This window comes from Gadus macrocephalus, chromosome 18, assembly GCF_031168955.1.
Source record: "Gadus macrocephalus chromosome 18, ASM3116895v1".
NCBI classification, from domain to species: Eukaryota; Metazoa; Chordata; class Actinopteri; order Gadiformes; family Gadidae; genus Gadus; species Gadus macrocephalus.
Window position 1 is genome coordinate 7,663,322 of NC_082399.1, and position 13,304 is coordinate 7,676,625.

At 47.8% G+C, this 13,304-nt stretch overlaps 1 protein-coding gene across 1 annotated transcript in view; it reads right to left on the reverse strand.

Annotated features, from left to right (window-relative positions):
* LOC132446436 (disks large homolog 5-like) overlaps positions 1-10,890 on the reverse strand; it is a 36,773-nt gene extending 25,883 nt beyond the window's left edge. Inside the window, 5 exon segments of the mRNA XM_060036747.1 lie at positions 1,129-1,312; positions 3,557-3,700; positions 4,143-4,302; positions 4,892-4,960; positions 10,172-10,890. Of these exon segments, the coding sequence (XP_059892730.1) occupies positions 1,129-1,312; positions 3,557-3,700; positions 4,143-4,302; positions 4,892-4,960; positions 10,172-10,469 (855 nt within the window). The 5' untranslated portion in view covers positions 10,470-10,890.
* Positions 10,891-13,304: the final 2,414 nt, after the last annotated feature.

Here is a 13,304-nt window from a genome sequence, read left to right on the forward strand (position 1 = left end):
TTTCTTGCACACATTCAGACACCAACGGCGGTGTCAACCATGCAAGGCGTCGGGAGCAGAAAGGGTGAGGCGTCTTGCTCGGGGACACCGACATTCAGAGCTAGGAGGAGCCGGGGATTGAACTAGCAAACTTCCGGTTACCAGCCAACCCGCTCTGGCTACTGAGCCACATACCGCCTCGAATGAATGCATCCTTAGAACCGGCTGCCGACGTGACCATGAAGGCCTGCTCTGAGGGTTTGGATATACGTTGAGCAAACTCCCGTGGAATAGGATTAAAAAGAAAAACAACTACCAATGCGTAGTATGGGATCAGCGTATGGGAGCACGCCGTCCCTGGCCCGACTCCCAGCCAGGCTTTTAACACCTAAATCCAACCTTGGTCACTCATTGGATGGTTTCATTCCTTCAGTGGTAGTGGATGAGGTGCATCAATCCCTTATGAAAAGCCCTTTGAGGGCCTTGATGAGAGCTATATAAATGCAGTTATTTACGATCATCATCATCATTAACCTGCTTAAGGCCTATAGTTCACTATAGGCCTTTTAGATTTAAGATTTAACTTAACTAAAGAGGCAGAGTTCAGCTAATGATAGTGTTTAATGAACAATGTAGTCTGGGAGCACTGATGCATACGTAGACAAGGTGCGGTTCCACAATAAGGCATTAAATCGAAAAGTCCGACCCGGAGTACGGCAGGAGTTGGATGGACGGCGGTCGATGCGAGAATAGGGCATACGTAAAATGTAAAAAAAAAGAAAAAGGGAGCTCCGACCCGTGGGAGAGGGGAGGCGGTCTGACCCCGATCCGTCTGGCAGAGAGCCACCCTCACGGAAGTAATGACGGCGGACCAGGCAAATAATAAATGCCCTTCTGTCTCGAACGTCAGCATCCAGCAGCGGGCTGAGAGCATCTCCAGGGAGAGTGCAGCCTGTGTGTGTGTGTGTGTGTTTGGAGGAACCACACACACACACACACACACACACACACACACACACACACACACACACACACACACACACACACACACACACACACACACACACACACACACACACACACACACACACACACACACACACACACTTTAGTGGGGCGTGGATGGACGCCGTCGTCGGCCCGCGTTACCTGCTGGTGCAGCGTCCTCATGTCGGCGGCGTCCCGCAGGTCGCCCTGCCGCAGCCGCCGCAGCTCGTCGCAGGCCTGCGTGCTGTGGCCGTGCTCCCGCAGCAGCTGCATGTTGTCCAGCCGCAGCGCCTCCGTCTCCTCCTTCAGCTGGGCCTGCTCGCTCGCCAGCCGGCCGTGCAGTGTGCTGCGGGGAGGGGGGAAAGAGTTAGCCAGAGGGGGCTGACGCCCGACTGAAGCAGGGGTAGGAGAGGGGTGGGGGGGGGTACAGGCAAAGATCCAACACTGGCAGAGCTGAACAGAAAACAGCAATGCATGTTGTACGCACTACCCTGAGCGAGAAGGCTTACGGTGCCAGAATATGTAGTTATATAATCGTACCTGTTGTCAACAAGTGGCTAGTTTAACGGAGCACCGCATCATTGAGGCACAAAAAAAAACATTCATTCAGCATAAAAAAAGGCCTTCATTCTGCATGGGGACGACGCATTCTGTCAGTATGGACTATTAATCATGCTGAGAGGGTTTGCCAAAACAGTGTACGCGCGCGATATAGTCCTCTTGTGGGACTTTATGCTCATGGGCCGGTCACTTCCATTCATTGCGTATGCGGCAAACTGGGGAGAGTATCTGTGTCTGTATTTATCTCCTCTCTGTCCAAGTTCCCGTCAGCTGAACTTAGACCGCTTTAAACAATATAGGTCCTGAGTACAGTTACTTGTGACCATCTGATCAACAATCAAATGCAAATATGTGGGTTTTATAATATGTAAATATAAAATGTTCCATCAGTCCATAAAGATCATGGTCCTGAGCATGACATACTTCCAGGACTACATGTTTTTATAGGCGGCAACATGATTTTGGTTCACCAAGGGATAGCAGCATGGAAAGTCTGTACGTTTCCACAGCGATGGCGGCATTGTAAATTCCATCCTGTATGTTGTACCCAGAGTTAGCTCGTGGCGGCGTCACAGATCACCCACAAACGAACAAATGGTGTCACATGACTTCGAGAGGATGGGCGAAAGAGTAGTGCGTTTGTTTAAATGTACCATCCGGAATATGTTCCAGCCGGCGGGCAATGCACATGATTCGAGTAACTCCCAGCTCCCAGAGAACGGTGCTTTGAAGTGAATGGGAAGGCACCAACAGCAGGGCTGTGGAGGGGCGAGAGGCTTAAACCATTGTGATAATCCTCTCGCGTCTGTGTGTCTGTGTGGCCGCCAGCTGTTTGGTGGGCTCCTCTGCAGGGAGCAGAGGGCAGAGGCCACGGCTAAACCGCGCTAACGCCTGCTCTTGAGTGATAGTAGCATTGATAGTGGGTCGGCGAAGGTCGGCGGCATTAGTTGCACAGACGCCTCTCGCGGAGTGTGGCATGGCGTGCCCGCTGTCGGCGAGCTAATGATGATTAGGGAGCACGCCATCACGCCGGATGCTGCCCCCTCCCACACCTTCAGGATTGGACAGGGGCAGACTTACAAGGGGGGCAAGTGCGTTTCTGTCCGTTGGTTTTAATCTCGCAGATCCAGCCTTTCCGTGTACTAGGGAAAAGCTGCGACCTGGCGTTGATTACTGTCACGGCCCGCCTGCTGATGAGAAAGAGGACTTGATTGACAAGCAACAACGAATGACTCTACTTTGAGAAGAACAGGCGCATGCTAAAAAAAAACTTGATTTACGAGAAACGGTTTGCAAAAAAAATTCTGTATACCGGCGCAATGAATAAACCTCAGAATGCTGAATAAACCGGATTTACCCACGTCACGTCGGAGCTAGGGCTACATATCTTTGAATGAAAGGGCTGACGGCCAATGAGAATCGTGTCTTGGGTTTCTTCTAGAAGCTGCAAAGAATAACTTGCTCTATGTATCAAACATCAGGACGAGTAACCATGTGACGCAGTGGAAATTAACAGAAGAGGCCGAGACAAATTTGCTCATCTGTGCCGTGTGTGTTGGTTCAAGGGACAGCTGGGACTGTACTTAGGCCAGTGCCAAGGGCTGCTTTATCGGTTTTTGGTTGGTGATGAAACAGACAATTATTGTGGCACAGTTTTGTTTTGACGACCCGTGACTAAAATGAACCGATGGACCTGCACAAAGGCTTCTCCTTCCACGGCAGTATTGGGAAATCTGATCTCTACAGGGGAGAACCAGATCCAGGTTAAACTCCCGCGGGCTACCGTTGAACGTGAACACAAGTGAGATGCAACAACAACAGAGGCACGAAAACAACAACAGGGCCTAGCCAATAAAGAATTCAGGAAGCTATTGCATTGGCATCTGTGGTAGCTTTTTATCCCCCTTAAATAATAATATGGGCGCTGCCCACTGCTCCTAGTGATGGGTTGAATGCAGAGATCACTTTCGTGTTTAGCACTTTTACTTAATGTGCAAAGGCAAATAAAGAATCTTCTCCTTCTACTCACTGGTAGAAATCTGCCTTCTTCACGGCCTCCTCACATCTCTTGAGGGTGGAGCTGTGCTGGTTCTGAAGGGACTGCAGGTCCGCCATGGCCTTCATGCACTGCATCTTGAGGCGTTCGTAGTCCTGGCCCGACCTGGAGTGGGGTCTGGACCCGAGGACGACGGGAGGGAAGAGTGGGTCAAAAACAGGGCAATGTGTTTTTAAGAACAAACAAAACAATTGAAGATTTCAGGAGGCCACAAGGGGAGAGAGATGGAGGCGTAGCGGCGATAAAAGCACGCTCAGCTGGGAGTAGGGGAAAGGAGAAGAGGGGAGCCATTAAAATGACCTGTTTAACCTCCACCCCCCCTCCCTTGTTTTAGAGTGGAACACACTCGGGGAACACTTCCTCCAACCACTTAGGCTTTCTCTCTTTTAGCTGCTCTTAAAAACTTCAGTGGGCAGGAGTGCCTCGACCTATTTCAGGGTAGAATTGGGGTCACGGTGCGTTCCCACAAAACTTTTCTTTCTTTCAAGGCAGATCCTCTTCCAAGAAAAACAAGCAAAAGAGTCAAAACAACAAAAACAGGTGAGTTCCGGTACGGTACCTGCAGTCGTCAAAGGTGGTCCCGGGCGAGGAGAGGGCCAGCCTCTTGCGCAGGTCATCCCGCTCCCGGGTCACCTGCTTCAGCTGGAACAGCACCGTCTCCATGTTCTCCCGCGTGAGGACGCCGTGGATCTCCGTGTGGCTGGGCGGCGGCGAGGAGGCTGGGGTGGGCGTACCTGCAGGTGTCAGCACGTCACTGGGGCAAGGAGGGTGTGTGTGTGTGGGGGGGGGGGGGGGGTTGGAGGGTGTTGGGGAGGGGTACAGCCTCCTCGCTACTCACTCAAGGCTTCAATCGCATGGAGGCGTCTCGTCGTCTTAGGATCTCGTCGCATGTAAAAGACAAGACTGTCCCGGGCTTGGCTTTGTCTGAGTTACGTGTCAGTACGTGCAGAGTGGTCGCAAATTAGCCTTGGTTAGAAGCCATATGTGTAGTGCAACCGTGTCTTGTTTTTCTTTAAAGCCGTCGTCATGTTTTCTGCAAAAACATGCAGAATTGCCCCACGGTTGCGACGTGCGCAAACCAAACCCTTACCCTGAACATTTTTGCTAAACAAACAAAAAGGGAGTGTATTTCACCGCAAATGTCATCATCATGCCGTGAGGAATCAGTTTAATCATTGCAAAAGCATCGTCAGCATAACTTCTCGTGAGAGCGAATGGGAATGTGGTAACTGGGAAATGCTTGCTTTAATATCGTACTTTATTAACTTATAAACGGCGACCGGTGGTTTCCGTGACAGGGACACTCACCCAGGCTGCTGAGGGAGCTACTGCTCTCCGAGTCCGACGGCATTGTGGACAAGACACTGTAGGTGGAGCCTGGAGAAGGGGGATTTTTGGGGGGGGGGGGTGAGAGGGGAGAACACAAAAACATCAAAGTCAGTCACCAAGTCGGCAAAACAAGTGACTCCTGAATTACAGACCAGCGAGTACCTCTGGCATTGTAGTGGCACATCAAGGCAGCAGCGAGTGGCTAGGGTTACGCAAGGGGAGGATTTAGCCCGGCAGTCAAAGAGGGCCGGTCCAGGGGAATAATAAAAGGTGGGACTTTCCCCTCCATCCCCTCCATCCCCTCCCTCCCCCTCTGCGACCCAGGGATGACAGCCCCGTGGGCCCTGGCTGCAGTGTGTGGCTAATTATCAGCAGGCAGGGCGGCGTAAACGTAGCCGGTCTGGGGCCCCCAGAAGAGTCAGGCCAGTCCAAGAGGTGCTTCTTTTCATCTCCGCTGACAACGCCACACACTCCCACCACCACTGACCCCCCCCTCCCCCTGCTTCTACACCACCACCACCACCCACCACCCCCCTTCTGGAAGCCCCTCTTTCTTTTGTCGCCTAATACACGATTAACTGTTCAGGAATTACAGCAAGGATGAAACCAAAACAGGGGAAGAAAAATAACCCAAAAATATGAGTGATGAGGAGAGCATGCATCGCAATGCAATCTGGAGAGGAAAACAACTGTTTCTGGGGTGCTTTTTACTTGTTCCGGTCCATCAATTGTAGCCATGAATTTCAGGAGATCAAATGAAAAAGGAAGGGTGTCAATGCTTGAACTCCTTTATGGTGTGTGGACCCAGGGTACGACGAATACGGGATGAAGAGTCTAAACAAGACGCCGGTTTCCATCCAGCGTTCAGCGCTGCTGAGCACACACACACACACACACACACACACACACACACACACAGACACACACACACACACACACACACACACACACACACACACACACACACACACACACACACACACACACACACACACACACACACACACACACACACACACACACACCAGCTGATCCGCCCGGTTAAATCACAAACTCCCACCCTTGATATAAGTCCTGACGCGCCACCTACAAAAAAAAATAAACAGCACCATGACAAACGATCCCATTTACCAGCATCTCAACACTCCTAAATCAATCCCATGCTGGCAGCGTTCCAGCAAGCTACAAAAAAAAAAAAAAAAAAAAGGGGGAGACTGTGTGTTTGATTAAAACTGGAGGGAACCCAGCTAAAATGGCTTGCCCCTCCATTGCTTTCCCATCGTTGCGGGGCTGAAAGAAGGAAAAAAAGAAAAAGAAAAAAAAGAGGGGGAGAGAGAGTGATGTGCCTCAGGAACCGTGGCATCCCATGGATCAAGCCCTCTTTGTTCTGGCCCGGGCTTAAGTTTCCCATGGGTCTTGTTTGAGCAGAGAGACGCCGTGTGTCACAATGGGCCGAGAGGTTCGCCACGCCGTGGCCCGCTCTCCCTACTTTCCTGGAAGTCATGGGACCTGGGGCTGAGCTGTGGTGGGCCGCCTCGCTCCCTCTCCCCTCTCACACACTCGGCTCACCCATGTCACTATGGGGGCGGGGGGTAGGGGTTGCTGATCGCTTTAGCGCCAGTCAGCAGGCTGTGCAATGCTGCAGACTCCAGACTTGTAGACTTGAGTTTTGGTGCAACGCTATGACAACAGGGCATTTCCTATTTTTCTAACCTAGGCGATTAACCGGTGTGACAGACACACCTCCTCTCGCCTTCGGAAATGATAAGCTTGTTTTGCAGACGGTCTGAGAGACCAGTTCAAGAGGAAAGACAGGCCTTGGCTGGGGGAAACTGTTTTTTTCTTGTCCCGCGTGCAGCCAGAAACAGCAGCGCAGCGGAGCCTCAAACGGATGACGTCACACCTGCTGAGTGACACCGCCTTCACGGCTCCTCTCCATAATAAATAAGAGACAAGCCTGCGGCTGTCGTTGAACCAACCGGGTCACCCAATGCCGGCTGCTAATGAGTTGAATTAGAAGGACGCACAAGACGTTACTGCATGTAGTGTCGTAGCGATGAATCACGCCGAAAAAAATTAAGTGCTAACTTGCAAAGGGCAGTTAGTAAAAGGAAATTCCAAAGCCAACATTAAAAAGTCACTGCGCAGACAGAGGTGACTGATTAGGCCTTCCTTTGAAGCCGGCCAAAGCAAACTCTACTGAGGACTGCCGGCAACCGCTGTGTGGAGGTTATAGCGCCAGAGTCCCTTTTAATCTGAAAGTTAGGTCGTTTAAAGATTCATTCGATGATTTCTTTGAACACTCTCTCTCCCTCATTCAGAAAAGAAAATCTAGGATGAAGCTTGTTTTGTTTGTTTTTTGTAATCTGAAAGGTGTAGTCATGTATCTGCGGCACATGAAGCAGGCATGAACTGACCACAAGTGAGGCATGACCAACACCCTTCTGATGTATCTCCTCAGTTTGCCATTGCTCTGAATTCTTCGACAGCGCTCAAAAATAAACAAAAAAGTAACTACTTACGAGCTTTCGGGTTACGGTCAATACATACGAAAAAGGCATAATTTTATTTTTTTTACGAAAACCAAGACCGATGACTTCAACCAGCTCTCCCCTGTCAAACACGAGTTATTCAACATGACATGAATCAGCTTCCCGTGTCTGTGACCGTTTGTGTGTGTGTACGTGCGTGCGTGCGTGTAAGTGTCTCATCCTGAAACTTCATCTGAGAAAGAGAGTTGCGTTGCTCAGACTCAACTTCTCCCGTCGTGTGACACGACCGGTCCATACAGGTTGAAATTTGACCAACTGTCAAACTCTAGCCCCTTTCCACAGAACCAGGTTGGTGTCACCTAGCCTGGCTCCGCCCGCCTAAGTACTTCCTCTCAATTTGAATTTCCCTTCAGTACTAGCTGGGTCTGCGGTATGTTAGTGGGTTATCTCAGTCAACATTTTCTGCGTCCAATCAGCGAACAGAGGGATTGACTGAAAACAATGACGTTAAAGTCAGCTTTCGTTGACGGACATCTTCACGCACAGTGTTTGGTTTGTTTACAGCCTGCCCGCAACGTGATTCCCGGCCAAACGTTAGCGATTGGTTATGGCAGATCCAGAGTGGCACTGGGCAAATCCAATAGTTTTAAACTTCAACAGACACCCGCCTTCAAGTGAGTGAACGTTTGTCAATTGAGTAGGTCCAGACTCTCTGTACAAATGAAATGAAGTACGAGAGTCTGGTAGGACCAGGCTAGGTGTCACCTGGGGAGTAGCTGGTTATGACACACAGAGGCGGAGGGCTGAGGAGGCACGCTGGCTAAATCAAGCTACTGTTGTCTTGAAGACAAGGCCCTCGTTACAATGCCGAGAGGGAGCAGTGGAGGAACCAGTCTGTCGGGTCTGGCGGCGGCGGTGTACATGCCCTGTTGTAACACCAGCTCAGCCCTGGAGGAAGCTTCACAAGCCACGGTGGACCGCGCCAAGTAGACTGCACCACATCACGTCGACGCGATACAAGCCTGCTCAGATATGAAGCATGCTCAGATCATACAGGAGGTACACCTATACAAGAACATGCCTAGATATACATATATTCACATTGCTTTCCGTTTCAACGGGAAGAGGGAAAACAATGCTGCCAATTAATAACCCGTCAGAAGTGAGGTTGAAAGTAACTAGGTTCAAAAGTTAAACATTGACTAACGTTCATGCTGTCGTTTTTATGGTTTATGATAATGTTACAAAAAAGGCCAGATATTGACTACTGACCCAAGAAGAGGCAGGGCAGAACTGCTGGAAACTGTCAGCTCATGGATGATGGTGACGTGACTGCATGGCATGGAGGCGAGGCCGATGCCACCACAAACTAGCCATGTAAATCTGGCTTTTGAAATGCAAATGTAGTGCGTGGAAGTGTAGTTTAGCACTACACCAGTGACCAGTGCACCATACTGCTGCTTCATAATGTTGGGTCTCTCTTGGTGTCCATGTGTAAAGTGCTATGTGTGTATGGATATGCCATGTGAAGCAAAAGGTAATCCACCACCTAATGTGAACAATACAGTTATTACAACTGTATTGCCAACATTGCTAACACAAGTGGGAGGTATACAAATTGTACAGCAGGAGTATTTAGACAAATGTACTCAGCCTGACACATGCTATATTGTGTGTGGCACAATTATTGACATTGTGATTGAGTGTCGTAAAAATTTGAATTGAGGATGTGTCATTGGAGTAGTACGGATAAAGAAGGAGCAACTCAGACCTCTGAGTCGTGGCAGGGAAGACAACGAGAGGCAGGGTTATCGAACCCATCCAAAAGTACTGTATGGGAATGGGACGAGCCACTTTCATGAACAGAGAAGAAACAGTACCCCCAAATTACAGCCAATGTGGGGTGGAGTAAACAACCTAAAATAGAATTCTCCCCCCCTGGAGGCTGACACACACACACACACACACACACACACACACACACACACACACACACACACACACACACACACACACACACACACACACACACACACACACACACACACACACACACACACACCTTTGTTATGTATTTCCTCAGTCTTCTCTGGTTATCTTGAACCTTTTGTAAAAACTGTATCAAAAAGTTATGCCACAATGTACTCTAACCCCGCTGGCTAACTCCGGCTTGAGAAGAAGAATGATGGTGAAAACAGACACTCAAACAGACTTTTCACACAGTGTACACCGAAACTTTTTTCTATCTTTTGTTTTTCCCTGAACCATTTGAAAAGACTAGTCATACTTTTAGTAAACAATACAGTAATACTGTGCTAGAAATTGTTTACAACTGTGGTTATTGGTAGCACCCCCATCGTTCAGCTCAAAGCAAACGTACACCACTTTGAGTTCCCTGTTTAATCCATTAGCCTAAATATGTTTAACACAAAAAACACGCCTGTGCTTCTAGCGAAAAGGAGAAAACACAGGAGTGAGTTCAAATTGGCATTAAGTCACATGATCTCACACACACACACACACACACACACACACACACACCTTGCCTAAAGGGAGGCGCAGCTCTTTATCAAAGTGTCACATTTGCCAATGTTGGGAAAGATGGGGCAAGATCAGAGGAGAATGAAAGCATGTGGGATGAAAAATGAAACTGAATCAAGTCAAAAGATAGAACTGGTTTCGCAGCAATGACTTGCCGATTAAATTGCTATACAAGATGTCATGCATACGATTATGTCATGCAATTAAATACAAAAGGACTTCTCACCAGAACTGTGATCGACAGGTCCAGTGCCATTAAACAGAACAGAACTCAGGTGAGGGTGGGTCTTCTCCAGAGCCGTGCACAGATCTCGGAAATGGTCTCTCTCTTTACTTATCAGCATCTTCAAGAGAAGGTCTACCTTCTCCGAGTTTGAGGTACAGTTGTGCTCCAATTCGTAGCGTTCCGATTGGCTGAGAGTGCCAGAATGTGCCAAAACACCCACCACGGCGTCTGCATCGGTTATTGACTCCATTAAGTTCTGGTAACATTTCTCCAACAACTCCTTGTGTTTGGACTCCATTTCAGCCCGCTTCTCTCGCGTCAGGAGCTGGTCGCTGAGAAACAAATGCGTGATCAAATTCTTCCCGAGCATAAAGTTCACTCGGGAGTGCTGGAAGTCCGTGAGAACGCGCTGTAAAGCCTTTCTGGGATGGTTTTCAACGCGAAGCGCAGCAGACACAAGTAGCCATATTTGTTGCCAAACGCTGGCTGAACTAAGAAATGGCAATACATTTTCCGTGAGCGTGTTTAGTCCTACTGTTAGTCCTCCTGGCGTAGACGCTCAGCGTTGAAGCGGTCCTCTTTACATTTCCCCCAAAGAAAACGACCTTCCTTTTGAATTAAGTTTTTCCTACATGTTGCAAACTGTACCAACTCTTTGGTAGTCTTTTATGTGTGCCTACAAACTCCGCCATGGCTCACTATTTTAGCAGCTGTAGCTCCCAACCAATAGTATTCCAGCAGCTGTAGCTTTCGACCAATCCGATCTCCGTGCAATGGCCATGTAAGGTAAAAGGGGGCGTATCGTTGAGCGTATCGCACCTGGTTTATCTACTAAAACTTTAGGTTAGTAAATCAATATTATATTTATGTAAGAACACTTTTACATGTTATTATGCATTGGTTGTTCTTAAGTCGTTGAGTTCATTATTCATAGACTACGACTAAATGTAGGCTAGGATCCTACAAACGGATTAACGAGATATAATAATGGCATGAATTCATTTTCTTTTGAATAAATTGCTTTAGGATAAATATTTTTTTCATTATTTCTAAACATGGAAATGCTTGTAGCCGATGAACCTGGTAAGAACAAATTAACACAGCACAATGTCCTCTTCCACGTCTGAGTGCTGCACTGTAAGCTTTTCTTCTGCTCTATATATTAATCCATCAGATCCCAAAGGAAGATGACGTTACATCTGCTGACTATGGGATTCACACACGAAACTGGCTGGGTTGGACCATAGAAGAAAACATTACACGACTAGCCCCAGAATGGTTTAACAGACCCAAGAGATGTAGAAAAATCTAGATATGTGAAATAGCTTTATTCATAATAATTGAAAACAATATTTGTAGAGCACCTTTTTAAAACAATGTTTGAAGAGAGCTTTGTCAGGCCAAATAAAAGCAAGGTGGCCTTAAACCAGTTATTAAGATGTTATATAAGATTAATTTGCTATAAATGCTATTGTGTGTGTGTGTGTGTGTGTGTGTGTGTGTGTGTGTGTGTGTGTGTGTGTGTGTGTGTGTGTGTGTGTGTGTGTGTGTGTGTGTGTGTGTGTGTGTGTGGCCATACATTACTCACTTACTAATATAACTGATGATATAGCTCAACTCATATTTCAACTCTGTGCATGAGAATAACACGAAAGTTAGAAATGATGCAGAACTCAGGTTCTGACAGCTTGCTTTACAAGGCAAATGTATGAATATCCCATAAGCATACCCATGGACACGTGCCTGCATTGCTATGCTGAGGTAAGAAGAGGATAGTGGTACTATCTGCTCCACGAATCCCGTTATATCTGTCCATCTAATCCATGGTTTTGTAATTTGCATGCGCTCATGAAGTTTAAAGCAGGATTAGTTCCTTGGTCAACCAAATGTCGCCTTAGACACACATTCCACAGCACAGCTTTACTTGATTGTCACAATATATAAGTCAGTGTCTGTTGTGATGAGTTATATGTCAAATCTGGGTTTACAGATAAGAGGAAATATCCATTTCATGTAACCAGAGATAATATCTTTATTTTTCTTTGAAATGTACTCCCTTGCTTAGTTTTTTTTATCCGTTTTTGATTTTATCAAACCATATTCAACATACTAGAAGTTTAACCAGTGAACCACCATGGTTTCTTTCATTCTCCTGTAACAGCATCTCATGGTGTTTAAATGATTGGTGGATCACAACCCATCTCAAATGACATTTGGGATGGAGAGGAGAGGGGGGAAATGGAGAGGGAGATGCGAGAAGGGAGTGAGGAGAGAAAAGTGAGACAGGGAGGTGGGAGGGAGGGAGGGAGGGAGGAGATAGTCTGAGAGAGGAGAGGCAGAAAGGATGGCGGGAAAGGAGGAGTGGGAGAAGAGGAATGGGGGAGACGAGCAGGAGATATAGTAGTATTGTAGGGGGGGAGAAGAGTGGAGCGAGAGAGAGGGCAAGACAGAGAGACGATGAAGAGAATTGTATGAAGAGGGGGGGGGAAGAGAGAGTGCAAGACAGAGAGACGATGAAGAGAATTGTATGAAGAGGAAGAGGGGGGAGAGAGAGTGCAAGACAGAGAGACGATGAAGAGAATTGTATGAAGAGGAAGAGGGGAGAGAGAGAGTGCAAGATAGAGAGACGATGAAGAGAATTGTATGAGAAAGAAGAGGGGGGGGGGGAGAGAGAGTGCAAGATAGAGAGACGATGAAGAGAATTGTATGAGAAAGAAGAGTGGAGAGAGAGAGAGTGCAAGATAGAGAGACGATGAAGAGAATTGTATGAAGAGGAAGAGGGGAGAGAGAGAGAGCAAGCGTGATAAGATGAGGAGAAATGTAGGAGAGAGAGGAAGCGTGAGGTCTACAGCTTATTACAGTGTGACCTTGACTGCTCATCTGAGCAGCTCTACTGATGACGCACAGGGATATTATTGATTGGCACGGCTCCTGTGTACACATCACAGACCGCTGGGATGAACAACTGCAAACACTGAGCCCCCCGCTCTTTGTCTCAAGAGTCCCAACAGACGATTACCAAAAGGCAATTAACAAAATACGGGCTGAGGCCAGTCTTTTTTTTGTTGTTGCTATGTTATTCCCTGTGTTTATAATCATCCCATGAAAAGTGCTTTTCTCCATATGGTCACAT